The 26,716-nt window shown below is 40.6% G+C and overlaps 2 protein-coding genes across 2 annotated transcripts in view; one reads left to right on the forward strand and one right to left on the reverse strand.

Annotated features, from left to right (window-relative positions):
- The window catches only part of LOC146609203 (chloride channel protein 1-like), a 53,088-nt gene extending 39,550 nt beyond the window's left edge, over window positions 1–13,538 (reverse strand). Inside the window, exons 1-11 of the mRNA XM_085346797.1 lie at window positions 13,446–13,538; window positions 5,890–6,187; window positions 5,674–5,805; window positions 5,333–5,461; window positions 4,268–4,401; window positions 4,075–4,152; window positions 3,896–3,974; window positions 3,487–3,612; window positions 2,993–3,077; window positions 918–1,019; window positions 669–753 (exon numbers count right to left, since the gene is read on the reverse strand). Coding sequence (XP_085202923.1) covers window positions 669–753; window positions 918–1,019; window positions 2,993–3,077; window positions 3,487–3,612; window positions 3,896–3,974; window positions 4,075–4,152; window positions 4,268–4,401; window positions 5,333–5,461; window positions 5,674–5,805; window positions 5,890–6,187; window positions 13,446–13,496 — 1,299 coding nt within the window. The 5' untranslated portion in view covers window positions 13,497–13,538. The remainder of the gene's footprint in view (window positions 1–668; window positions 754–917; window positions 1,020–2,992; window positions 3,078–3,486; window positions 3,613–3,895; window positions 3,975–4,074; window positions 4,153–4,267; window positions 4,402–5,332; window positions 5,462–5,673; window positions 5,806–5,889; window positions 6,188–13,445) is intronic.
- A 6,643-nt stretch (window positions 13,539–20,181) lies between these two features.
- On the forward strand, window positions 20,182–25,803 carry styk1a (ATY kinase 1a). The gene is made up of 9 exons (XM_085346643.1): window positions 20,182–20,239; window positions 21,663–21,920; window positions 22,028–22,264; window positions 22,445–22,626; window positions 23,291–23,371; window positions 23,842–24,050; window positions 24,246–24,286; window positions 24,825–24,921; window positions 25,608–25,803. The coding sequence occupies exons 1-9, from the start codon at window positions 20,182–20,184 to the stop codon at window positions 25,801–25,803; spliced, it is 1,359 nt and encodes a 452-aa protein (XP_085202769.1).
- Window positions 25,804–26,716: the final 913 nt, after the last annotated feature.

Here is a 26,716-nt window from a genome sequence, read left to right on the forward strand (position 1 = left end):
CGGATTGAGTTGTTCCACAGGCCAGTTCAAGCCCTCAGGCTCTGTTTTGCTTATGTGTGCATTCAGGTGTCTCATTATTTTCCAGCCTTCTGCACGACTTTGCTAAACAGTGAGAGAAATTTGGCTTCAAGCAACCAGTGAATAAACTTCTATATATCTGAAAACTTTTCAGCCTTTTACAAACTTAACTGAATTCATCTTTGGAGTCTAATTACACTGCATGATTAAAGTTCGCTGGTTTGTCTCTCATTAGTGCTCAAACTAAGTGTTCATGTTAGGAGCACCCTGCGGCACTCAGAGGTCACGGTTTGTAAATACTGAACTTCAAATCCCAAAACTTGTGTGATGTGACATCAGTGGAGGGGACACAGCAGGCTCACATTTATCATGGCTACTGGACTGTGATGATGCTTTGCACCAAAGGAAACCGAAGATCTAAGAGACCACTGGTGTCGGCTTTCTGTGGACTTCAGGCCAAAGAAGCTCAGATTAAGCTTTCAGGTTACGATACGTATACGACTACATGAGGATGGTTACTGGACACCAAAACTTTGTGTTCTTGATGTAAAAACAAATGATTACTAAAATAAATAAATTAGCATGTAAATCAATTATTCAATATTCTATAGTGCTTACATAATAAACAGGACAACAAGCTATAAACTGACCTCTCCTGCCATGAACTGTCCAAATCCAGGTGGAAAGGTCAAGGTAGCGATTATCAGCGTTACCACAGCGGGAAAAAGCAGTCGGCTGGGAGGGAAAACAAAAGGAAAGTCAAAGCTCTGTGAACGAAACAAGCACCAGTAATTACCCTGATTATACCTGTGCATTAAAGTAATTAAAATACCCACAGTAAGGCACAGGCAGCATGGGCTAAAGTAAATTAAAAGCTGCCACAGCAAAGAGAGGCTCACTGTTTAGTCAGGAAGCGGGTCATGGCATTGGGTCTTCTCATAAACAGCACCACCTGTCTGTTGAGGTAGACGAAGAACGCGCCGAGGAACCCGCAGAAGATCCTGTACCAACGAGAAAGTCGGACACTCATTAATTACAGCCTTAAGTCATTTATTATATACATGTTGCTGTCATACATATCAGCATAGTCTCAAGACATTTGTCCAGTGTCTGACGTTACATTGGGCACTACTGGAAGTTTCATTGGCCAGTGGGGGAAAAGGTGATTTTGCTTACTTTATAATGCAGTTTCTATCGTGTAGAACAGAGGCGTCCAACTCCAGTCCTCGAGAGCTACTGTCCTGCAGCTTTTAGATGCATCCCTATTCCAACACAGCTGAATCCAAATGGTTGGATTACCTGCAGTCAAGTTCTATAGAGTCTTGTTAACACCTACTAATTTTATTCAGGTGTGTTGTAACAGGGACACGTGGAAAAGTTTCAGGACACCGGCCCTTGAGGGACTGGAGTTGGACATCACTGGTGTAGAACAACACTGCACTTACAATTTAAAAAGTAGTAAAAGCTTCAAAATGAATGTCAGGGAAAAATGATGTTTCTGTTTCATGTTTAGGCTTTTTCTGAGCAGATGGTTTGCTGTGGTTTTTTATACTGGATGGTTTTGGTTGTAATAACTGTAAAGAGCGCTGGCGTTCCCATCTATGAAAGACACTTCACCTGGTTCAAGGTTGTGGTGCTTCGTCTTTACTGCTCAGCACACGAAGCACAGTAGCCTCAAACAAATCAGCAGCCCCTCAGCAAGTAACTGGTTATGACTGCGTAACTAGCAATCACCTTCATTTTCTCATGTCAACCTAACTGTAGCAAACTGTGTAAATACTCATCGAGTAGAGGAAATCATAAAATAACAGCTGCAACTACATTTTTATTATTCAACTGATTTTCTCCATTTTCAGTCTGGTCCCTGAGGACATGTTTGGACATGCAGAGTGAAAATGGTCAAACATATATACTCTCATCCCAAAAGGTTGATTCTGTTCATCTGGAACTGAAAACACTACGTCCAGATGAACAGAATCAACCTTTTACGATTTAAATACCTGGATGATTGAGCATGCATCAAGACATGCATACTCTACTCACTACTTCATTAGTTGCATCTTGCTAGTACCAGGTTGGGCCACCTTTTCCCTTCAGAACTGCCTTAATTCTTCATGGCATAGATTCAATAACATGTTGGAAATGTTTCGAGAGAGATTTTGGTACACATTGACATGATGTCACAGAGTTACTGCAGATTTGTCAGCTGCACGTCCATGATGTCCTATTAGATTGAAATCTGGTGGCTGAACTCATTGTCATCTTTTAGAAACTTGTTTGAGATTACTCGAGCTTTGAAACACGACATATTATTCTGCTAGGAGCAGCCATCAGAAGATGGACACTATGTGATCATAAAGAGACAGACATGGGCCCCAAAGTGTGCCGAGAAAATATCCCCCACACTATTACACCACCAGCAGCCAATCATACAATGCAGGATGGATCCATGTTTTTTATGCCAAATTATGATCCTGACATCTGAATGTTGCAGCAGAAATCGAGACAAATCAGGCCAGGCAACATTTTTCCAGTCTTGATGAGCCTGTGTGAGTTTATTGGCTGACATAAGCAGCATCTAGTCTGGTCTTCTGCTGCTGCAGCCAAACTGTTTCAAACACTGTCAGGGTGAGCTCTTCTGCATGTCACGAGTGGTTGTTTAATTTACTGCTGCCTGTCAGGTTAAAGCAGAGTGACCATTCTCCTCTGACCTCTACATATTTTCTCTTTTTTGGACATTTCTCAGTAACCCCTGCAGATGGCTACGAGGGGAAAATCCCAGTAGATCAGCAGTTTATGAAATATTCAGACCAGCAATTATGCCACAATCAGAGTCGCTTAAATCACGCTTTTCCTTGTTCTGATGCACTTTCTGTCCAAATACTGGTGAGTTGGACATATGCCTTCACAAAGAACAGGTGTACCTAACGAGTTTGCCGGGGGGTGTGTGTGTGTTTGCTTTCTCTTTGCTCACCCAATGATGGCAAATGCTGGCAGCTCCTGCAGATCAAAAGGGAAATCCATACGAAAGTTTGTCCTGAACAGAGCCGTGATGGTTACTGGAAGAAAAAGAAAAAGTGCCCAAATTTATACCCTCGGCTTTCATTTCAATTCATTTAAATAATGAACTGGAGCTTGTGGTTATTTTAGTACTTAGACTAATAGCAGATAACACATTTACTGTGACATACAAACACAAAGCTAATATGTGGTGTACTGCAAAGTCACAGGAATGTGTTTGTACAGCAAAATGATTGGTTAAACATCCACGGAGACGCGAGCGAGGCACTGAAACACTCTGCTGCTACATGAAGGAGGAGATCGCCATCTAGTGGAGGGAGAGTGCTGTAACTACAGTACACACATATTGTCAGTGTCCATATAAAGACATGACACTTTGCTTCGTGGAGAGAGGGCTCCCTCTAGCTCATGTCTTGGAAAGTAGTATATATATATTTGCACACATACCTGCATCTTTATTAAACACGGATAACACTCTGAATATGAAGGCACTAAATGTAGCAGCAAAGTATCCTCTCCAGTAGTTTCTTACAGCAAAGTATGTAGATGTTACCTCTATGCTGAAGAGCACACCTGGTGGAGGAAGAAAAAAAGAGCAGAGAATTAGTCATGTATCAGATGTGTACTTCCATCATCACACTAATCTACATTTAAAACCTCTGCAATATGGAAAACTGACTGTAGATGAACATAAGAATTCTGATATTTTCCGTTTTTGACTCTGAATTTCGGTTTCCTGTGTGCACCAGACTGTGATGAAAATACCCAAAGCAGAGGTCTGACTGTCTTACATGCACTCCTGAGGGATATGAGTCAGACAAAGAGAGCAGAGGAGCACAGGGAAAAGGATGTGTACCTCCAAGCGGAGTACCGAAGCAGCAGCCCACCCCGACAGCACAACCGACCGTCAGGATGTCTGTGTAACAGTATGGATTCTACTGATCCAGAGAGGAGGAGGAGTCAGCATTGAAACAACATATAAATAAGGAATATTCAATCAGAGGGAAATTCGAGTGTTTCCTGACATCAGCTTACCTGATAAACTCCTGAAAAAAAGGACATGAACCTGCTGAGAACTGCTGCACAGATGCTGGCAATGTGAACAAACGGGCCCTGAGTGCAGGAATGGAGCATAAAAAGAAAAAGGTTAATCAAATAAAACAATGCAATGGTTCGATGAAATGAAACAGCCCGCGAGAAGCTTTTTCATTTATCTGGGCTGACCCACCTCTTTGCCTACAGGCATGCCGCTGCCCAGAGCAGCCGTCAGACCAATGACTTTGGCGATGAACGCCTTCAGAGTCAAATACTCCTTTAGTACCACACCTCTCAGGATGGTCTTCAACTCTGGTATACCAGAACCTAGAACAGAAGGGTTATATAACAAAATAATAATAACTGTTCTGAACCTTTTATGACTCGACACACTTTCCTAACCTTACACTTGTCTCAGATGGCTTTGGTGCTGCTGTTTTCTGAATAATTTGTTGCAAATTTTCAATTAATTTTCATTCAGGGCATCAAACATTTCTGCAAGTGGCATTTTATGTCAAATGCTGCTTGCAGAAATAATTACAAGTTTTCCTTTGCAATTAGTTAATGATGCTTGAGGGAAAAAGTTACAAAATAATTCCACATTTGCAGGTTGGAGAAAGCGTCAAAAGTTTGCCAGCCAGGAGACTGTGGTTCATTTATGTTGTGTGTTTGTTGTGCTTTGTTTCACTTGGTGGATTCTTTCTTTTTCTTCATTGTACCTGCTGTTTAGGTTTAGACATCAAATCAAATCCACAGTATTAACCATATGAAGCACAATATTGATTGCACACAAATGTGAGAGATCTTTTACAAACATCCATATGTCCCAAGGCACCAAACCAAAGGAAAACCTTGTGTCTATCTGTGAGACAACAAAACAGCAGTACTGTGTGACACCGTGAGAACGAAAACAGACAGAAAACAATAGCAATGCAAAAACTTTCCTCTGTAAAGCTGCTGTTGGTAAACAAGCATCATAAAGGGCTGAAAGTGTGAAAAATTGCATAGTTTAGATGAATGAAAAACTATTTTGTTGATCGGTTGTTTAATGGCTGCAGAGAAAATGAGTTGGAGATGTTCTCCCTCAGCTTCAGTTCCCTATTTTTTTCTTAATTTCATAACCAATAAGAACCTAAATGTCTGATCCTGTCCCAGTATTTAAGAGTGCAGACTAAATTTGAAATGCACTTTTAAATCTATGGATTACACGTTACGGTAGACAAACACACAGAAGCATGAGAAAGACAGGGGTACAGACCAATAGCTTGAGGGGAAACCAGGTGACAGAAGAGGGAGGAGAAGAGGATAAACATCAGGGGATAGGATACCCAGGCCAGGTACTGCAGGGGGATGTTCCCCCTCAGCTCCCCGTGAATCCACTTATAGGCTGATGCAGGAGGAAATTTAAGGAGGAAAAGAAAACGAGTGTAGAGGCAGAAAAAAGCAAAAACAAAGTAAATTAAAAGAAGAAGTAAAAGAACCAAATTACATGGATAGAAGGAGAGGGAGGAAGGGAAATGGTTAGATATTAAAAGAGGACAGAAAGAAAAGTGCTTCTTGCACAAACACCTGACTCGTGTTTTTGCTTCACAGTCCTACCTTGTAGACTCTTTGCACTGGCGTAGTCCATTGTCCAGCTGACCAGTGCCATTGTGATGCCCAGGAGAACCAGGAAGATCCAGTCCTCTCCCAACCTGGTCACAAGGAATCGCTGCACTCGTGCTATGCAGTCTGCAGAAACCAACACATCCCAGAAGCTCTAAACGTGGCACTCACACAGCATCATTTTCTGTCTTCACTTTTGCCTCATCTCACCTCTACACTTGGAGTAAGAGCGCTTCTTCTTCACAGAGGACGCGAGGTCGGGCTCAGCTGTTTGCTCCTCAGCAGCATCGGTCTCCATATTGGACTGACGCCTGTTCCGTTGCCTGCTGTAGTAGCTGTATTGATGGCGGCTGTGGTATCCGTTTTGGCCACGGCGCCCATGTCCGTGCCGTGTCCTGGCGTGGCTGCGGTGGTGGGTCCCATGTTTCTTGATCTGCCTCTCAGTCAGCAGGCGTGTGGCCTCCCGTCTGCCGGAGCCTCCTTGGTTTTCTTGGTACTCCCCATAGAGCTGCCAAATGATCAGTTAACAATTTTTTGTCTTTTCATGACTCCATCAGACATGAACATGCACAGGTAGTTCCTGAGACAGTGAGAATGAGGAGTGTTTTCCTTTTGGCAGCCTGGCAAAGAAGGGTTCACTTTAAAATTAGACAGGACCACGTGTTGAGCCAAACGGCTCTAATGGAAACGGAAACATGGACTCTGCCTCTAGATTTATCACCGCTGGACAGACTCCATGAAAACTGTCCGGGACATCTGGGGAAGAGATTAATTCTCCTCTGTCGCATTTACAAGTGTCTGGGTTTCACTTCAATAAAGACCCGACGGGACTCAAAGTGGTGGCAAATATAATGTAATGCCTGATCTATGGACACAAACTCAGATTTAATTAATGTCATTAATGCCTAAAAATATTTGTGATCATTTTCTTCATTTCAGGTTATTAAATGTGTCCACAGTTCAGCTCCACACAGATTCATTAATGCACGATGCACTTAAATGCTGGGGAAACTAGGACACCTCTGCTTTTGTGAGATTGATGAGTTAAATCAAAGTGTGAGGAACGTTCTTCTAACTACTCAGTCTGGCTTGTCACTCCTATACCAGCCTATACATTTGGTTCATAAGTCTGGATAAATATACTGCTTGTGATTGGCCAAGTACATCCTGTGCAGGGTTGTATACAGATACTGACAGAGATTCTGCACCACACACACACACACACACACACACACACACACACACACACACACACACACACACACACACACACACACACACACGTGTTTGAAAAAGAGAGCTGCTGAATTGATGGTGAAAATGTTATTGAATTGCCCGAGCATACTTAATACATAAATTTGTTGTTTTAAATGAGCTAGATTATGGTTCTTCTGCTGGGAAATTACACAATAATTGCAGACAAAAGAAGATCAATGGGAGACAGACTAGCAGCTCATCATTTGATTAAGCATAAAAAAAATAACCCACTAGAAGTAAAATGTGTTTATATTCAAATATTTTGATATGCACATGTGTGAAATTCTTTTACAGGTGTTCAAAGTCTGTCCTGTCTCAAGTGCTACCAATAAATATTATATCTGTATCTAAACTACATTTTCAATGTACACGGGATGAGTTTGAACGCTGCAAAAGCTGCTATCACAATTCTCAATTTATTCTTTCTCACATAGCCGAACTGTTTAGGACTAGTTTGGAGTGCTGTACTGAGAACTCCGCCTCTGTTTTCAATCGCTAACTATTGTAAAATGTCATCTGCTGCAAAACCAAACAGAGGGAAGGTGCATTCAGTCTCTCTGTGGGAATCTCACTTCAATGAAAGGACAGACAAAATAAAGAAAAGATTTTTTGTAGTTAAAACACAGAAGCAATGCAGCTGCAAGGAAAGCAAAAATACTAAACTGTAAATGCAACAAACAGAGTCACATAAACTCAACGACACATAGTGTAGCCACCTTAGTGTAACTGCATACTGACAAAAAATGCTTTGGTGCACAGTCAATACGCTCATCATATTCTCTGATGTCATATATTTACATCATACAGCTGCAAATAAAAAGTATTTTTACTAGTTTTTTTATATAGTATTAAATCACAATGTAACAATTTACTAAAACTAGTAGTTGAATGTAAAGTTTGACTTCACTTAATGTAATCTGAGTGTGAAACCTTTACCATGGTTTCACTCTGTTACGGTGCAAATGTGATGCAAATGTGTACAAACCTCCCTGACAGGTGGATCAGGCCTAGTCGTCACCACAGTCACAGAGGTTGTGTATTCTTTAAATTTCATTGTCACTCCATAGATACAAAAGGCAGAGTGGATACAGAGATTCCAGCTCATTTACCCATTTACACTTGAACCATAAAAAACTCCAGCACTGCCCCACAAATACAGGACCGAGCCTCATATGTGCTTTGGTACATGAACAGCAGACAATAGCAACCCAGGAATATAAGTGACAAGCTGGTAAGTTGTCGCTTATATCACGTCCACGTGTGATCCTTTCAACGCCTTCTGATTTAGCAGGTTCACGGACAGGCCGACTGACGGATGGATGGATTTAGATACACAGACACACGTGCACATAAGGCGCTGGACATGCTGTGTGTCTGTGTGTGTTTGTGTGCATAGATGGCAGTCAATGCATGGTGAAACCTGAGCAGCATAACACACAAAGTACTACAACTGAATGCCTGCACACAGCACAGGCTCAAACAACAGAGCAAGGCACGGACGTCCTGACTCAGAGCTCATGTGATAAAAGTTAAAAGGATCACACGTGTAGCACTCTTTTAATCTAAGCAGCAGTAAAATTGGGTGAAACAAGCTTTTAAAATACAAAAGCACATTACAAAAAGATGCTTTGTGCATTCTACATAAGAAGTTTCTCATAATTTCCATAACATGCAAACAGATGGCGCGAAGGAATCCTGAATTAAAATTGTTGAATCAATACTATAACAGAAAAAATGTGGACAAATTGGTTATTAGGATGACAAACATTAAAAACATTCTGAATTTAAGAGATTCAAATCTCACACATACTAATGATGTGCAAAGTTTTTGAGTCACACTTCATTTCTTGTATTTTGCTAGGAAAATGGATAAGAGGCAAATAAAGTTGGAAAAAGAGTAAAAAGAGTATACACGGCAAAAACGGAGGTTGTAGAATTCCAACCAGCATGAAAGCCAATAGTTGGTATGACTGCCTTTATCCTTCAACACGGCCTGTTAAAAAACAGTGTTAAGCAGTTACTTTTACATCCAATTTTCAGGGAAAATTCTACTTGGGCCAGATTTGACTTCTGCTGTGTCACTGCTGCTACAATGTTGCTGCTGCTGACACCTTGTGGCAGTAGATTCACACTTGGCAGTATGCAATCAATAGAAATGAAGGCCTTAAAATGTTCTTTATTTATAACTTGGCATCCTTAGCCTTTCCTTTTACTTTCCTTCTTCTCTTTCCTTCTTGAGAGCCTGAGATGATTTATGAGGCTTTGGCTCAACTGACCAACTAAAATTGTTTCTTTGCTAAGTTGTCTGTTATGTGTTGACACAACATTCATTCATCCCTTAAGTGCTTAAATAGGCCAGTGTTAAGCGATTAACTGGAGTAAGAAAAGTAAAAGGACTAATGAAAAAGCAGCCAACGTCCAAAGACAAAGTTTGAAAGACCTTAAGAAATCCCGGAGAATTACTGCTCTTTACTTACTTTTAAAAATTCCACGAACGTCTGGCTGCTTGGAAGCAAGAATCAAAGACATGAGGTGTGGTTCAAGACTTGTGCGCAGTACTGTATGTTGTCAGAAATCTGACACTGTCCCCTTTACCTCTTTCCTGTTTTCCTCTTGACCACTGAAACTCTACTCTGCACTAATCACTTGTGCCCCCTTCCTTCACTGCACCCTACTCTTATTCCTTACTTCACCACTCTCTCTCTCTTTGCCGCTGAAACACTACTCTGGGCTAAATTTAGGACCAGTGTGATCCAATATTCCTCATTACATTTCCCACACCTCTCTCCTACCATCGTACATTTCAATGCCTCATCGTATTCCACGGTTTTTCCCATGTCTCACATTCATTTACTCTGTGTTCTTCTAACTGGGTCCTGTTCGCTTTGGGAATACATCGAAAGGAAGTATGAAGGGATTAAAACTGCTCCAAAACACTCAGTATATCAAAGACAGACGTACCTCTGGGTCTGAAAAGTGGGACAATTGCCAAAAAAATGCAATATTTCAAACAGCCAACAGGGAGCGACTCTTATTAAGAAAAGACGTCCGTTTTCATAACAATCAATAGAGAAACAACACTACTTCTGCACTGATTTATGACCTCAGTAAACACTTTCCTAATGAGCTCATGGGCTCGGTGGTTAGTTTTGAGGCTCATTTAAGAAATTCTATATTATTTTTCAAATTATATAACATTTATAGAGAATGCCATGCCAAACCTGTGTGGTTACTTTGTGATTGACAGGTCATCACCATATATGCACACAGTGTCCAGGCTTTTTTAGTCAGACTGACCTCTTAACTTGGCAAATGTTTTAAATGGGTTTTTGATCTGTTGTTGTGCTTGTTGGCATGAAGTACCTACAGCTGGACAGTGGCAACTTAACTTCTTATAATAAGGAGTTGGTAGGGCCAGCCAGGACAGACTGGAACTGGGCCACCTATCATATGGTGGACGGGCTGTCACGTGGCGAGAGGCGTGGCACACCCTGGGCAGGTTATCAGCCTGCCGTAGGGCTAACACAGAGATAGACAACCATTCACACTCAGATTCACACCTATATCCAATTTAGAACTGGACTGTGGGAGGAAGCTGGAGAACCCAGAGAGAACCCACCCATGCAGACTACACACAGGAAAACCAGGCCAGATGGAGGAGCAGAGATGGAGCAGGATCTTCTTCCTGTGACACAACAGTGCTAACCACTGATTATCTATACAAATATTGCAAAAGAAACTCAATGAAATGTTCATATTTTCTGTGCATTTCATAAACAGAACAGAAAAAAGAAAATCAGGAAACCATAAATCTGATACATTTTCTGTCTCTAACCACACTGCTCTGGAAGATAGAGGTTTTTTTTGTTCTTTTTGGATAATTTACTAATATTTTTCCCAACTGAATTATGTCACATCATGAGCAGGTATCGCTCTGTACAGAGAGGGATTTATATAACAATGTGAGTTAAGCCACTATATGTCGTCATGTGCAGTCAAAGCCGACGCATATGAAGCGTTTCTAAAATAGAGGCCGGTTTAACTCCACGCATTCTCTGCATGACTGCCAGCTCTCTGGCCACGTGTCCTGATTGTAAGAAATTGCTGTCAGAGTTTTTTTATTATCAAATTTAAAAAAGGACACATAAGAAATGGGAAAGATGTTACCACAGCATGCATAGTATCCAAAAGCACAAACACACACACACGACAGATTAGATAACTTTGCACTCTCTCAGGTACTCGTAGGCGTACGATTTCAACAGCCATTAAATTCTATAGGTCACTCTGATCACCAGCCTTCACATTCCAGGCTCTCAACACCACTGAGGAGGGCTGCTGTATGGCTTAGTCTGTCAGAGTGATTTTTTTAATATATATTTTTTATTTGCTTTTAACTAACCATGATTTAAGCAGGAAAATGACTCAGGAGATTAAAAAGACAGCACTGCAATCAAAGGCAGCTTCACGGACGAGTATCTTACAAGTACACAAAGTAAAAATACAGAAAGTATAAATAAAATAGACCTTCAGAAAGGTCTGAGAGTGTGGGGATTTCAATCCTAATTTGATAGGCTTTAAATATTCAGCAGTGTAAAGTAAAAAAAAACAAGCTACCTCTAAAACTTGTGATGTCACTTAAAGGAGTCATTATTTATGAAAGCAAAGAATGTTCATTTCCATCTAATACAGCATGAAATTGAATTCATGGATTCATAATAACAATTTTCAGTATACGGATATGTGTACAAAGGCATATTGTCAGCAGTCATCACTCTTATGTTCCACTGTTTGTTACCTAATGAACATTTATGATGTTTAAAAGACTGTTAAAACTGTTATCCTGGCAACTAAAGCCAAAAAGAGTTTAACATTTCTCTTCTTAACACACTGAAATACACTCATGTGTACCACTCGCTTCACAAACCAGTATAATGTGGCATGTATGTGTCAGTAACAGCATGGGAGATTTCTGTTTCCCAGTTGTGTACCAGGGTTTCTAACTTTTCTTATCATTATAATATTCAATTTCATTAAAAATCAGAAATCATTTAGAATAAATGTTTCAATTAAACCATAACTATCTTTTACAGTAGCTGTCCATGGTCCGGGGCCATGGATGGGCTTGAGGCTGAAATTTATGGTTTTCAGGGTTTTTATCATCATTCTGTTATCATTTTTATCGTTAACTCGGTTTTCCTGGGTCTTTTCACGTGTGTTATGAATAAATCTTTTTCTTTTTTTTGTAGCGGTACTAGTTTTATTTTGTTGTATTTATCCGCGATATCTTAAAGGCCGGTCTGTGAAAATGTTGTCGGACATAAACCGGTCGGTGGCGCAAAAAAGGTTGTTTTACATCCTGTCCGTTACATCAGAAGAAAAGCAATGCACTTTTTCCCACCATGCTTTTCCTTATTTTCTGCCATATTTTCTGTGAAAGGTCCAGATGCTTACATTACACAAAGCCAAATTTGAACTAAAAAGATCAGTGTATGCACAAGGGACCAGTTTTGCACGAGGAAGCTATTCATAAGAAAGATGTCCTACAAAAAGAGGGAAGGGAGCTCGAACAGCTTGCTTCAGACAGGGGATGAACTGATGAGCTACAGCAAGGCCAAGACCCATGACATGAATCAATGAATCAGCTATGAATCAATGACAGCCACTCTACTAAAGTCACACAATAAAAATATAGAGCGTCACTGATCCACCTCAAAAAACTAAACTTTTGCTTATTATTGTAGATGTAAAAAAACATTTATTCAATAGAAATTACAAGCTAACAGTGAACAATCAGATATTAAGAAAAGAAAAACACCAACAAAAAAACAACAAACAAAAATGTTTCCAGTTCTCTGGTCTCCTAAACAACTCAACAACAAGAAAAAGACGATTCAGAGTTGTGTAACAGAACCTCTCAAAGCTGTAATGAAAACCCGCCAGATGTTGAGAGACGCTCTTCACACTGCTTTGTCCCAAAAGACACGAGCAGCTACATGAATGCTGGAAATGCATGGTCAGGTTTCCCCTCTTTGGAAACATATGGAAAACCACCTGGGACACACACATGTACACGCACAAAACCCCCTAATACACAGAAACTGTTGACATGCAGAGTCATGCACTTGTCACAGAAGCCTGTCCCACATGTGCAAAGACCAAGCAGGGCTTAAGAAGCGAGGCACAGAGAGGGTAGCAAACAGGTGGCCAGCAGAGACGGTAGGAAACAAGTAGCGAGACAGCGTCACAGGGGCGAAGGAGCTGCACAGCATCAGAGCACCTGTTTGCACGCCCGTGTGTTTGATACTGCTGTTACACATCACCTTGTCACATGCTGTTCATTCACAAGGACGCAGATTAGTGTGGACGATACAGGTGCGTTATGCAGGACTCCCGCAACAAAACTGCAGACGCATGCTAGATATGAAACATCAAGGCTGGTGTAGACATGGCACAAGGACAGAGACAGACAGAGAGCGAAAGAGAAATGAAAGAGAAGGGACACTGACCAGGGTTTGCTTGTATCTAAGAGCTTTCCTTTCCGACGCATCTGCAGCCATTGACACACTGTCACTGACCCAAAAATAAACCTACCCGCTCACCGTCTGTCTCAGCAATACCAGTACTGCTGTGGACGCACAGCCAGGACGCGCTTACACACAAACACGCACATACACACATACACTGAAAGGCATGGATTCACACCGCACACACAAACACAAATAGTTCCAGCTGGGGTTACCCCTGCAGTACTCCAAGCTATCTGTAAAATGAACTCAGATTTAATGAGACAGACTAAATACCAAGTGAATAATATTCTAACTGAACTAGTTGTTGCTCAATATTTAAAGAGCTGCAGGTCAACCAGGTCATGAAAAGGGAGAAGCTCAGCGTTTCTTTGGAGGGGAATCCTGGTTATTCAACCTTGGGTTAAGATGTTACTAATCCATCCAACAGTATTAAGAGATCTGTTTGTTTGTTTTTTTTTAATAAGATGCAGTTTTTAAAACATGCCACTAATTAGCTAGCTGCTAATTTTGACTGCCTAGGTAGTTTAAGTCTGATTATCAGTGTTAGAGGTCAGTGCTTTGTGTTTTCAGTGCTAAAGAACAGGTGGTGAATGCTAAATAGTTTAATTTGTTTCGTTGTTATGCAAATTCTGTGAAAACATGCACAATAACAACGTGTCTTTTCAAAACTCAGACAAAAAAAAAAAAGCAAAACTCTTCAATCTGTTAGCTCCTTACATGTAGACTGTTTAAGCACAGAAATTCAAAATGAATCCTTTCAGCAGGAAGGGACCAAAAGAGAACTTCTCAAAGAATCTGGAAAGATAAATTGTCTCATGTGTTAATCAGCAGTAACCACATGGCTGATCCCTGTAGAGCAGCGGTCCCCAGCCCCCGGGCCTCGGACCGGTCCGTGAGTCGTTTGGTACCGGGCCGCAAGAGTTGAGGCTCAGGTGTGAAATGTCTGGTTTTCAGGGTTTTTATCGGTTTTCAGCGTTATTTTGTTATCGTTTTTATCTTTAACTCGGTCTTCCTGGGTCTTTTCACGTGTGTTATGAATAAATCTTCTTTTTTTTGGTACCTGTACTAGTTTTATTTTGTTGTATTTTTCCGCGACACCTTAAAGGCCGGTCCGTGAAAATATTGTCGGGCATAAACCGGTCCGTGGCGCAAAAAAAGGTTGTTTTACAGCCTGTCCATTACATCAGAAGAAAAACAATGCACTTTTTCCCACCATGCTTTTCCTTATTTTCTGCTATATTTTCTGTGAAAGGTCCAGATGCTTACATTACACAAAGCCAAATTTGAACTAAAAAGATCAGTGTATGCACAAGGGACCAGTTTTGCACGAGGAAGCTGCTGTAGATCCTTATAATGGCTGAACTGGTTTGCTCTGCTCTCCAGTCACACATGAAACTGGGTTATTCAAACTGGAATGAGGAAATAAACACTGGGAATTTGTTTCTTTACAAATGAAATGCTTTAAAAGAAAGAAAAACTGGCTCAAAGACCTGTTAGAATGAAAATGAGGGACAAGTGAGTTTGTTAGACATGCCTGTAAACTTGATTGTCAATGCAAATATCTAAACTGTGAGTTTCATGGCAGCAACTCGGTGCATTCAGGCAGTGACGTAAAGATGACCAGCTCTGGGTGAAAAATACCCTGCTGATGTCAGAAAACATGCCCAGACTGGTTCAACTTTACAGGAGAGCAACAGGAGCTCAAATAACCATTTGTTACAACAAAGGTAAGCAGGTATTTAACCAGGGAGCACAGCTACAGCTGCAGACCACACGGTACCATTCCTGTCAGCTAAGAACAGGAAACTCATACAATTCATATAGGCTCACCAAAACTGGACAATAGGAGACTGGAAAACACATCGGAGATTCACATGATCTATGCTGTGGAAAACTGATGCAGTTCTGAAGGTAAATGGGGGTCTAATGCAGTACTAGCAAGGTGCACCTAAAAGTGCAGATGAGTGTATGTCTAAATTTTTAAAAATATTAGCCATTGCTGCTATAATTTCTCTCTGGATGATCCCTGTGACGCACTGCCAACCTGTCCAGCTCTATGACAACAAGAACTCCAGGCCTCCCGGGACCCTAACTTGGATAAGCAATTAAGAAAATGGATGCAGGGGCATTACCCTTGTAATAATCAGGTGTACATAATAATCTGTTTTGTGTACATGTAGCTGCTTTTCTTGGAGCGTGTATGTCAGGCTACAGCAGAGGTTACAGCATGTGGGGTGTAATATTTAATGCTGTGGTACAAATCAAGCTTCAGACAGTGAAGTAATCTGCTTTCAAACACACATTTGCAGAATTCCAATGCATACTAGAGGTGGAAAACAAAGAAATAGTGACTGAAGCAACAGATGGGCTGCCTAACAGAACAATAATCATGATTAAGCAAAACCTCAGAAATGTAAACAATATCAAAAGTTCTTTCTCAGAACAGAAGCAGCTAAAAGAAACACAGAACAACACAATCAGAAACCTTTAAACAACTCAAGCAAAACATAAAATCTTTGCTTGTGTCTTAAACATAAAAAGCCTAAACAGCAACAACATACGCTGAGGTGTGGCACACAATATGTAGTGCTGGTTACCTCTGTGTTGCCCTGATGAACTTGTGCAGGTTGAAACCAGAGACAGCAGTGAGAGCACCAGGAGAGATTTCCATGATGGTTGAAACCAAAACAGCCACGGCAGTTTCACCGTGCTCCTAAAGGAAGGTAAAAGTGGAAAATCAAGAAGGATTAAACCTGTGGCCTTCAATAGCAAGGCCACTACAATGACACTTCACACAGGCTTTCACACAAAAGCTACAAATATTCGAGTGTGCCTTGGATATGTTTGTTCCTACTGAGACTTCAGGCCTCTTCAAAATGGATCTGCATGTGGTTTACTTTGCTCATCTTTTTGTTTCATCTGAAGTGTAGGCCTAAAGAAAAACAAAGAGGAAATGTCACTAATTAATACCAGAATAGTCCACCTATACACTCTAATTACAGCTGCTAAACCAGGATTTGTGTTGGAAGGGTTAAATTAACTCCCCAGTGTGCATCTTTGCATTAGTCCCGCAGAAGCACTGGTGAGAAAGCTCTGCTGTGTTTTGTGCTTGGACCACACATCATATGGGACAGACACAGCTGCTTTAACAAGTGCAAACTAACCACCCTTGATCACACCTTTCCAAACAGAGTGGAAAGGTGTGATCAAGTTGAGAGTTGCCTGTTTAATATGTAAATAAATCTCAGTACTGCAGTATAGTGGAGGAATCATTATTTATTCAGCTACGATAGTTGGACAGGTGCACTGTTTGAGCTTTCACTGTCTGTGTATATTCAACAACTACTACATTTAACTGCAGGCCAAGTCTGCAATTAAACAGACTGTTTGCTATGTAGTCCAGTTTTTCTGCAGCTGATGGAATAAAAATTATTACGCATTTCCACCCACTGGAAAACTCCAAGTTTGTCAGCTAATAAATACACCCAGCTAACACATACACACATACACAGAGAGAAAACATGAGCAGTGACACTCAAAAACAAATACAACACTGACTGCAGACTATGTGCAGGTGATAAAGCTGAGAAAGAAAAAGTGTCGGTGGTGGGTGTGGCTAACCTGAGGCAGAGAGACCGAGAGAGAAAGACTGGAGAAAAGTCACAAGTGAGAGAACTGAAACACAGATCCTACCTTCACTGATGTCTTCAATGGAAATGTGTCTGTGTGTGGATTTCTCTCCATACATCAGGAAACCATGAAAACGGAGGATTTGTATTTGTTTCGTAGCTTATATGAGACTAAGGACAAAACTACATGCTTTGGATACAAGAAGCATCCAGAATCTGATACGTACACAGCACCAGAGAGTCAACCAGCAGGTATGATTCAAATATATATGTGTCAGACTAACATACTAAATAAAATGAAATGATATTAAACAGTGGTCAGATTTTTAATTTGAGGCTTGATTTCTCTTTCCTTTTAAATTGAAGACTGAACAAGAAGTTTCACATCACTGTAAATTTAGTACACCGGCTACGTGTTCTGATGCCTTAATTTTGTGCACTAGCATTTGCACATATGTGTGTGTGTGTCTTAAATTTTTCCTGTTTGTTCTCACTGTGCATGTGTGTATAGAGAGATGGCAGAGCCTTTTGTTGTGCGTGCAGGCGTGTTTTGGTTTTGTCATAGTGTGTGACTATGACAGAACAATGCAGACAAACTGGTTTAGTGACACTGACACAAGTTACAGAGACTGTGCGTGCACGCATATGTGTGCATGCATGTTCTGCCTTTTAAAAATGCTTACCACATACCAGTGTGTCTCTGTAAGGGTGTGTGCGTGCATGTGTCACAGCAGCAGTCAGTCAGTAATAAGCTCTGATGGATGAGGATGACATTTCATTTACAGAACCTGAACAAGCACACGTACCTTTAGATCAGTCGCAGTTGATGGTTTTGATCCCATTGCTTCACCACGGCAGCCTGTGGTGCTGAAACTGCTGTTTGAATGACTGAAAAGAAAAAGGTAGGCACGCGTGTTATTTTTAACAAACATTATTTGACTTAGAAGGCTTTAAAGGAAACTTCTCAAACAATCCTCTCCATTCAGAAATACATTCAATATGGTGACATGAAGTACTGGTTTATATTAACAAGTCATACTGTACAACTCATTTGAGATGTTAATAACTTCATACATATCACGATTGAGTGCCGCACTATGAGTGGGAGTATCCCCCCACAGAGGGACAAAAGGACCCCCTGATGATCCTCTAATCGCCTGAGCCAAGGTGTGAAAGGAGGTTTAAATCTGGGACTCTCGGCCATTTGACCTTAGAACTGAAGAAGCTTCTCGGATGAGAGGTGAAACGTCTTCAAGCAACTTAAAGAAGTCCAGACGCTTTTCTTTGCAAGCTCCTTTGACTATTTTTGTGCTTCTTCGAAAGAAAACAAAGTAACTATCAGATGATTTGTATGGCGCAGTCTTCTCTGACAGCTTAAGACTCATGAACAAAGCTTTTCTGGTTACCAAGTGATGCCACGGACCCCCCAACCACACATTGGAAACTATTGATCCAATAGTTTGCAGATAGAAACCAAACCAGAAACAAAACTGCAGCGTTAAGTTAAGGTCAGCAATCTAAAAACAGTCTCAGCAGTGTTCAAAAGTCTGTTTTATGGCACTACTGAGAAAACCATGAGACTAATTTCATAAATTTATATAACAACAACCATAATTACAGACAACTGTTGAACTTTTAAGCAATTTAAGATAAGCTGATTTTTGTTCATCTGCTACAAACAGGATTATTCAAACTTGTTGAACGAGGTTGTGTTTTTGGAATAACCTGTTTTAAGCATCTGCAGAAAAAAGTCTTTGTTTCCAATATCGTGACCTGAGTGACTTTAATCCCCGAGTCATGTGATTAGGTTTTATTTGCTTAATGACTTTATCGCATCTGTGAGTAAATAATGATGCTCTTCTTGTGATCACCTGAACATCAGGCACCAAGTGTGAAACACTCATGTCTATATTTGCTAAACAAATTAAACAAACAGGAGAGTGTGCTTCCCTGAGAAGAAAAAGGTTGTAGAAGTGTGTGTCTGAATCCCCCATTTATGACCCAATAGCACTGTAATCGTACTGGGAATGAACAGCCATCACATGCAAATACGCGCAGTCAAACGTGCATGGGAGACATTTGCAGAGACATATGCTGCAAATGTTTTCATTCAGATCTCCCATTTCCTCTTTAGTGTTGTGCTTTACATCAGTATTTGTTTTCCCATTTTTTCCTTCACTGTCAAGTTTTAAAACACGTTTTAAAACCCATTTTTATTCCTTGGCTTTTGGCCTCAGCGGGACACAGTTTCTTGTAATTAAATGAATTATTAACTAATTAGTTATTTTACTTTTTTCCTTTATTTAGTTTTTATTTGTACCTTAAATAATTTCATTATTTAGTTCCAATGGACAGCACTTTGCATCAGTTGTGGTTTCTTTTAAAGTGCTTTATAAATAAAGATGACGATGATGATTTTCCTTGTACAGAGCCACCTTCAGATGAATAATATTTGAAAAACTCTGGTTTTAATAAAAATGTTCAGCGTGGCTGTGGCTACAATCTAGCTGCCATCACCAGTGTGTGAATGTGTGTGTGAATGGGTGGATGACTTGTTGTGTAAAGCACTTTGGGGTCCTTAGGGACTAGTAAAGCACTATACAAGTACAGGCCATTTACCATTTCAAATTAAAGACGTTTTTTATATCACCTGTGTGATTGAATTAGTTGAACCGGCTGCTGTACGTCACGAGGCTTTTATGGGTTTCGGGTCACTGCTAGTTGATGGCTATAATGACATCTGCTCTCTCCATTATCGTTGTAACCAATAGCTGGTCAGCACCACACGTTCACCAAGCACACCCTGGTATATTTGCTCTGTTAGTCCAGATTAAAAGGTCACTGCTAATATTTGTTATGTGAATCTAGATGGAATAAAAGGCCAAAGTCAATATTGAATTGATTTGCTAACGTTGATCACTAACAGTCTGTATGTCTGTGGGTGTGTGTCCTGCTGGACTGAACTTCACTGTTCATACAGTCACTAGCTGAGTGACTGTGTAAGCTGTGAGGATTTCAGGTTGCTGCTGAGCAGGGATATCTAGCTCATAGTAACGTTGATCTGTGTTCTGCTTTCCCTCTCCAGCATGTCATCATCCAGCTCTACAAACGTTACTGTGTGTGCATCGAACGACACCCTGTGCAGTAAGTGCTCTAATCCTACTTATTCCTTTCCTTCCTCCTTGAACAATCTCTCCCACCTGGACCTTTCAGTTCTTCTCTCGGGCGATCACATAGACGCTTCTATTAAGCTTATGTGACCTTACAAATTATTCTACTCCAGACATCTTGTTTATTATGAACTTTTGACTATAATGACACCAACTTAACAGCTTATCTTGTACTTGATTGAGTTGAAACCTGAAACTCAGTATCTAAGAAACCCAAAGCTTAATGTGCATCTAAATAGTTTTTTCATGTGTTTGATTACATTTTCTGCTCCTTTTCAGCCCAGTCACAAATCTTTGGAAATATATTGCAAATATGAACATCTACTCCATCTATTCACTGGCCACTTTATTAGGCATGCCTTGTTAGTCCTGTTAGTCCATTTTTCCTTTAGAACAGCCTCAGTTCTTCGAGGCAAAGATTCAACAAAGTGCTCTTCAGAGATTTTGCTCCATATTGACATAACAGCATCAGGCTGCAGATTTACTGGCTGCATGTTCATGATCCCAGTAGTGCTCTATTGTCTGGTGGCTGTGGAGAGCATTTGAATTCACTGAACTCGTTGAGATGTTGAAGAAACAAATTTGAGATGATCTGAGTTTTGTCACATGGTGCATTATCCTGCTCGAAGCAGCCGTCAGAAGAAGAGTGCACTGTTTTTAAATGGATGGAGATGGTCAGCAGCAATACTCTGGCAGGCTGTAGAATTTAAGTGACGCTCAGCTGGTACTAAGGGCCTGATCAGTTTGGCAAGAAAATATCCCCACACCATGACACTACCATTAGAGGCCTGAACCATTAATACACGGTTCAGGCCGTGTATGTATGTGTAATATATATATATATATATATATATATATATATATATATATATATATATAGGTCCTGCCTTTCCCACAATACCTGCTTGACCCCACTAAAGAATCCAGATCTGTGGGAAACTGTGCTGGTTATCAGCCAGTTAGGCCAGCAATAGAAAGCAAAGCCAAAACACAACAATCACATTACTCTATGCCTGCATGCCCTGAAATAATGTAACCTCGTTATCATATCAGGGATAAATGAAGGGCCCAAGCTTTGTTTTCCACTTCCCAAGCTTCTATCTTTAAAATAGACAGATCGATGGTGAAAGCCGCTTCATCAAATTACAGTCTTGTTTAGCTGAATACCAACATTTCACGTAGGCGTAAATGGAAAATGATGCACTGTCTAGGTAGACTTTTCTATCAGCAGGAGGTGTAACAGCCAACATACTTAACCTGTTAACATGCCCTGCGCTTAACAGCAAAAATAAACCTGCACACCCTCTTCTACAGTGCAACGAGGAAACTGCAAGTCTAATAAACAAGTGCATATCTGACCTGAAATTTACACATGAACTCCTGTGTTTCCCTCTAAGCGATAAAAGAATATCAGGTGGAAGTTATTATCGTCCCCGCGCTGCTGCTCTTCGGCACCCTGGTCACCTTAGTGCCCCTGTTTATACTGAGGTATTGTTGTGATCGTAATCGGACACGGGTCAGAACGGCCCAGCACTACCACAGCTCATCACACAGACAGACAGAGAGGCATCACCAGCAACAGCATAGCACCAACCACCACCACAGTCATCGCACCAAGCACCAACATCACAGATCTCATCTGCAGGGCATTGATGGTGAGCCAGCATGCAGAAGTCTCTTTGTGCACATTTAATCAATATTTTAACTTTTTTCATCTTTACATGCACATCTGCTTAATGTCCACTGTTCTTTCCTTAAACAGCGCCCCCTGGCATCAACCCACTGGAACATGAAGAGCTGCCAATGTCTGTTACACAAGTGCGGCAGAATGTCAGGCCAACGATGGCTGTAGCACCACAGAGGTCCACAGAAAGGCATCATGAAGCCTTCAGCCAGGTTGCTGCACTGCCGCAGACTTTCTCCATCCACCCTAATGACACAGTCAACTTCTACAGAGCACGCACGGACAACAAGAACGTCGTGCTGAGGGTGCTGAAAGGTAAACTGAGCTGCTTGAACCAAGTTTTGGTTTTGCAAAGTATACCTGCAAAATGGCTTACAAACAAGTGTTTTCCGTTTTTTGTGTCCAAAATGCTTTTCAAAGTCAAAAATGATCAATTATTGACAGTAACTGGAAATGTTAAGTCTAACTCTGTTATCAAATATTTATTTTTCCCAGAAACAGCCACCAGCAGTGAGAAACAGAAGTTTTTGGGGTTTGCTTCCTTTGTGTCTGGATTGGGGCCGCATCCCTTCATACCTGCGCTGCTCGGCGTTATGTCAGCGCAGTCGCCTTTAGTCATGGTGGTGGAAGAGCTACAGCAGAGAGACCTGCTGGGCTTCCTGTGGAGATGCAGACAGGTAGTGCAACCTATTAGTTATTCATGACGCTGAGCATGCTCTGGGAGTAAAGTTTACAGTGCAGTAACAAGAATTGCCACAGTGCATGCAAAGTAAAAGGATCAATAACACAATTAAATATAAAACAATAACATAGTATTTAGTTCCAAATTATAATGTAATGGTTTCTCAAGTTTAAAATTGCTAATTGAGCAACAAAACAAGAAAAATAAATTAAGTCACAGTTTAATGGTAAAATACATCATTCAACCCAAGAGTTTGGCTGAAAACCTTTTGAGGTTAAACATAAAAAACACTATACCAACTAAACATAGTAAACGGGATAAATACAATATTAATCACATATTATATAGAAGGATAATGTTTAGCTTATGAACTCTAAACTTAATGGTGACTGAAGTAATTACAGCCATCTGCCTGTGAGGGGCAGTATAGTGCAACGTAAGCTGTTTCTGAAAAGATTTGAATAACCTGACAGTTACAGTCTGTCCTCGTCTAGTGGTGTACGGTTTAGGATAGGAGCTAATTATGAACATCCATAAAGAGAGAGGAAAGATCTCAGAGCTTTCAAAGTGAATACTCACTAAGACTGATTGTTTATAGTAACATGTCTACTTTCTGAATGTAACGAGTCTGACACATTTACACCTTTCTCCCACTGAAGGATAACTCAGGTTTACAGCCTTCTTGTGACATGACAGAGAAGAGGATCTTCACCATGGCAGCACAAGTGGCCTCTGCTCTGGTTGGTTAAACAGCTGTCTGCCCTTCCAACAGTCTGCTTCACGATCTTTGAGCAAACTGCTTCCCAAGAAAACTTTATTTGTAAAGCACTTTAAAAACAGCAACTACAACTGTGGATTCAGTGAAAGCATAAATACAGTATAAATTATTACACACAGTGCAAAACAAATATATCTGAGATGCATTCATAAGAACAAGAAAACACATATTTTAGAAATGTGCCAAAAACCTGTTCAAACTAAAAACATTACATAGAAATCACATTTTTACACCCAAATTTGAGCCGGGACACTGGACTTCACTGAGAAATCAGAAGTTAACCAAGCAAACATTCAGCCCCTAAGCGCTGGATGTTAATGTTGTGAAGTCTGGCTTATGGTTTTATTTCTTTTATTTATGTATTTGTAGTAATGGACATCTCCTAAAGGCCCTCGTGCTCACTAACTCTGAAATTGTCTGAACATCTTCTAGGACTACCTGCACAGTCAGAACTGTATCCATGGCAACGTGGGAGCCCGCAGCATTCTGGTTGGTGGAGACATGACAGCTAAGCTGTGGGGGTTCGGCCCGGCCCACCGCAGGAGAACCCAGGGCAGTTCAACGGGAGAAGATACAGTGACTAAGAAGTGGCAGGCGCCTGAAGTGCTGGCCATGAGACCCATCACTAAGAGCAGCGACGTGTGAGTGTCCTCTGTGAGAATAAAAGATCCCCGTCAATGGACAGAGTTGTCAAAGACTGATTCATGTCCCAGTCCATCCCTGGATGCTAGAAGTCCAAACTATTGCACTAACAGCACATTTCGCTGTGTTTACACTCAGTAAGGTAAAAGGAAGAGCAAGAAAACTGACATGCCATTCTTGAACTTTTCTAACAGATGGTCCTTTGGCATCCTCATCTATGAAATGGTCACATTAGGTAAGTATCCTTCTTTCTTTTTTTTAAAGAAAAAAGAAAATTAAAGGGTGATGAAATTCCCCATTAGTTCTGTGACATGTAAGGATTTTATAGTCTCTCTCCTTTTACTGGAGTTTTGGGTGGAGAGAAATTTCCTAAATCTGATATACAAGTGTGTTTCTCATAATTCAATACTGGTGTTATGCTAAAAAGTGATTTCCCATATTTAGACTTCTATAAATGACTTTCTGGCCTATAATGTATGAAACATATGTCAGTGTATCCCCCATGAATGATATCAAGTCACCTTAAAACACAGACAACATTCCTGTAGGGGCCAAAAAGGACTGGAAAACAGTCCTTTTTGCAAAAACAGTTATTTTAAGAATAGATAAATGTATTAAACTCAATTTATTTATAATTCCTGTTCACTAAAGTCTCTTGATCAATACACACATTAAAAAACCCAAACAATGGAAATCACTTTTTTTGGCACAACACTGGCTGACATGGTCAGTGAGTGTGCTCTGTGACAAGATTGTATACTCCAACCTTTCAGGTGACCCACCATTTGCTCAGGTCCCGTCGTCTGAACTTCTGCAGCATCTCCAAAGAGGGAGTCACCTCAAACGACCGGACACCTGCTCCAACTCACTGTAAGAGCAACAGCAGACCAGCAGTTTGCATCACTCACTAATCATCAGCTTATACAAAGATGTCCAACCTTTAGCCCGTGACTGTTTAGGAGACGTTTCTGAGCTTTGTTTCCCCCCATGTGGGTTGAAAAAAATAATCCAAAAGAATCCAGTCTTTTCGTTCAGGTGTGCCTACACTGGGCTGCCTCCACCTACTCTTACACCATCAACCAGCAAATTTATTTATTTTTTATTAAAACTACTTTCAGTGCATCTTCTTTTACAGTCTCACACGTCTGAACAGTCAGCGTTTGGGTCTGCTTGGTAAACTTTGGCTGTATACTAATAATCAGAAGCAGAACCTGAATGTTTTAGCCATGTATCATTCACACATTTACTACAATATTTGCATATTTTGCATCATTGTAGCCTTTTAACAATTTTTTTTGACGTTTTCTATGGTCATTGAATCTATTTCCATTTAGTTTAAACATTTCAGTTAATCTTTAGGGATAATTTATCCCTACAGACACGATACTTTTACCTGCTTCTTCCAGTTTTACTAGCTTTTGGTCACACTTCTTTCCATTCTTGTTACCTATTTTCCGACGTCTCAGTGGAAATATTATTGTTAGCTATTAGTTTTTCATACCAGTATTCATATGCATACGGTTTCACAGTTGTTTTCTGTTTTCACGCTGGTGTAGGTACTCCATTATCAGGTCATGCTGCCACTTCAAGGCCAAGAGCCGGCTCTCCACGTCGGAGCTGATTAGAATGCTGAAAGCCGGGGAGAGCTCAGCCAATGGGCGGACAGCTCTCAGAGTGACTGAGCCATTCATATTCGAGAAATACTTGAGTGAGGCGGGGTTTGCAGAGGCGTACAACTATGCTGTGCTCTGATTGGCTGGTTGTTATCAGAGGTGGTGGCACGCCGATTTTCATGAAGGACCGAGGACTGGTGCAAGAACTCTCGCAGAAACGTGCACATTATAATTGTTGTTTATAACGTTTTTGTATTTGGTAGTATTGTAGGAAAATGTGCATGGCACAAACACTTTATATTTTAAAGAATAATATATTCAGTGTAAAAAATACATTTACTCTGTCAAAATTATTGTCAAGAGATATAAAAATCTTTTTTGTTTTTAAATGTAATGCATGCTTTAATTTTATCGATGAGGCCAGCTCCTACTTGATCTCTAGATGGCATCACTACAGGTCAGGGGTTTAAAGGATGCAAAAAGACTAGCACAAAACTGCCACTGATATAGGAGGCATGTGTGACCAGCACAAGAAAGAGAAGAAAGAAAGAAAGAAAGAAAGAAAGAAAGAGGTGTACATAAAGTTATTGTTTCTTTATTTAAGTCATCCACCTGGAAACTGGAGCTGGGTGCATGTGTTCCTGATTGAGAGGTGTGCTAACACAGGCAGCTGTGGCCAGTCTCACCTCTGCTAACTGGAGTCAGTGTTGTGGACCTCACAACTGTTTTTGTACTGTGGATGTGCCCACAATCTTTATTTATTTATTTTAATTGAATTATCTGAATTATAACGTATTTTCAACTGCTATCGGGAAGAAGCACCTTATAGATTCAAACCAGTTGTATTTCAGGTGTTCTATATAATAAAATAAAATATCAGAACCTAAAAATATGTGTTTTTGCACATAAGCCTGTTAGGTTAGGATCATGAGCTGTAAGGTTTATCAACACAACTTGTTAAAGCCAAACTACTGTATGGTCCAAACATGGTCTCTACCGACTCCGAAACAGCAACACGGCTGAAGCCAAAACTAACCACGGAGCCTCTAAAA

The sequence above is a fragment of the Diplotaxodon limnothrissa genome, linkage group LG22 (genome assembly GCF_057381915.1).
Source record: "Diplotaxodon limnothrissa isolate DT_005_m linkage group LG22, D_limnothrissa_male_GT1.1, whole genome shotgun sequence".
In the NCBI taxonomy this organism is placed as follows: Eukaryota; Metazoa; Chordata; class Actinopteri; order Cichliformes; family Cichlidae; genus Diplotaxodon; species Diplotaxodon limnothrissa.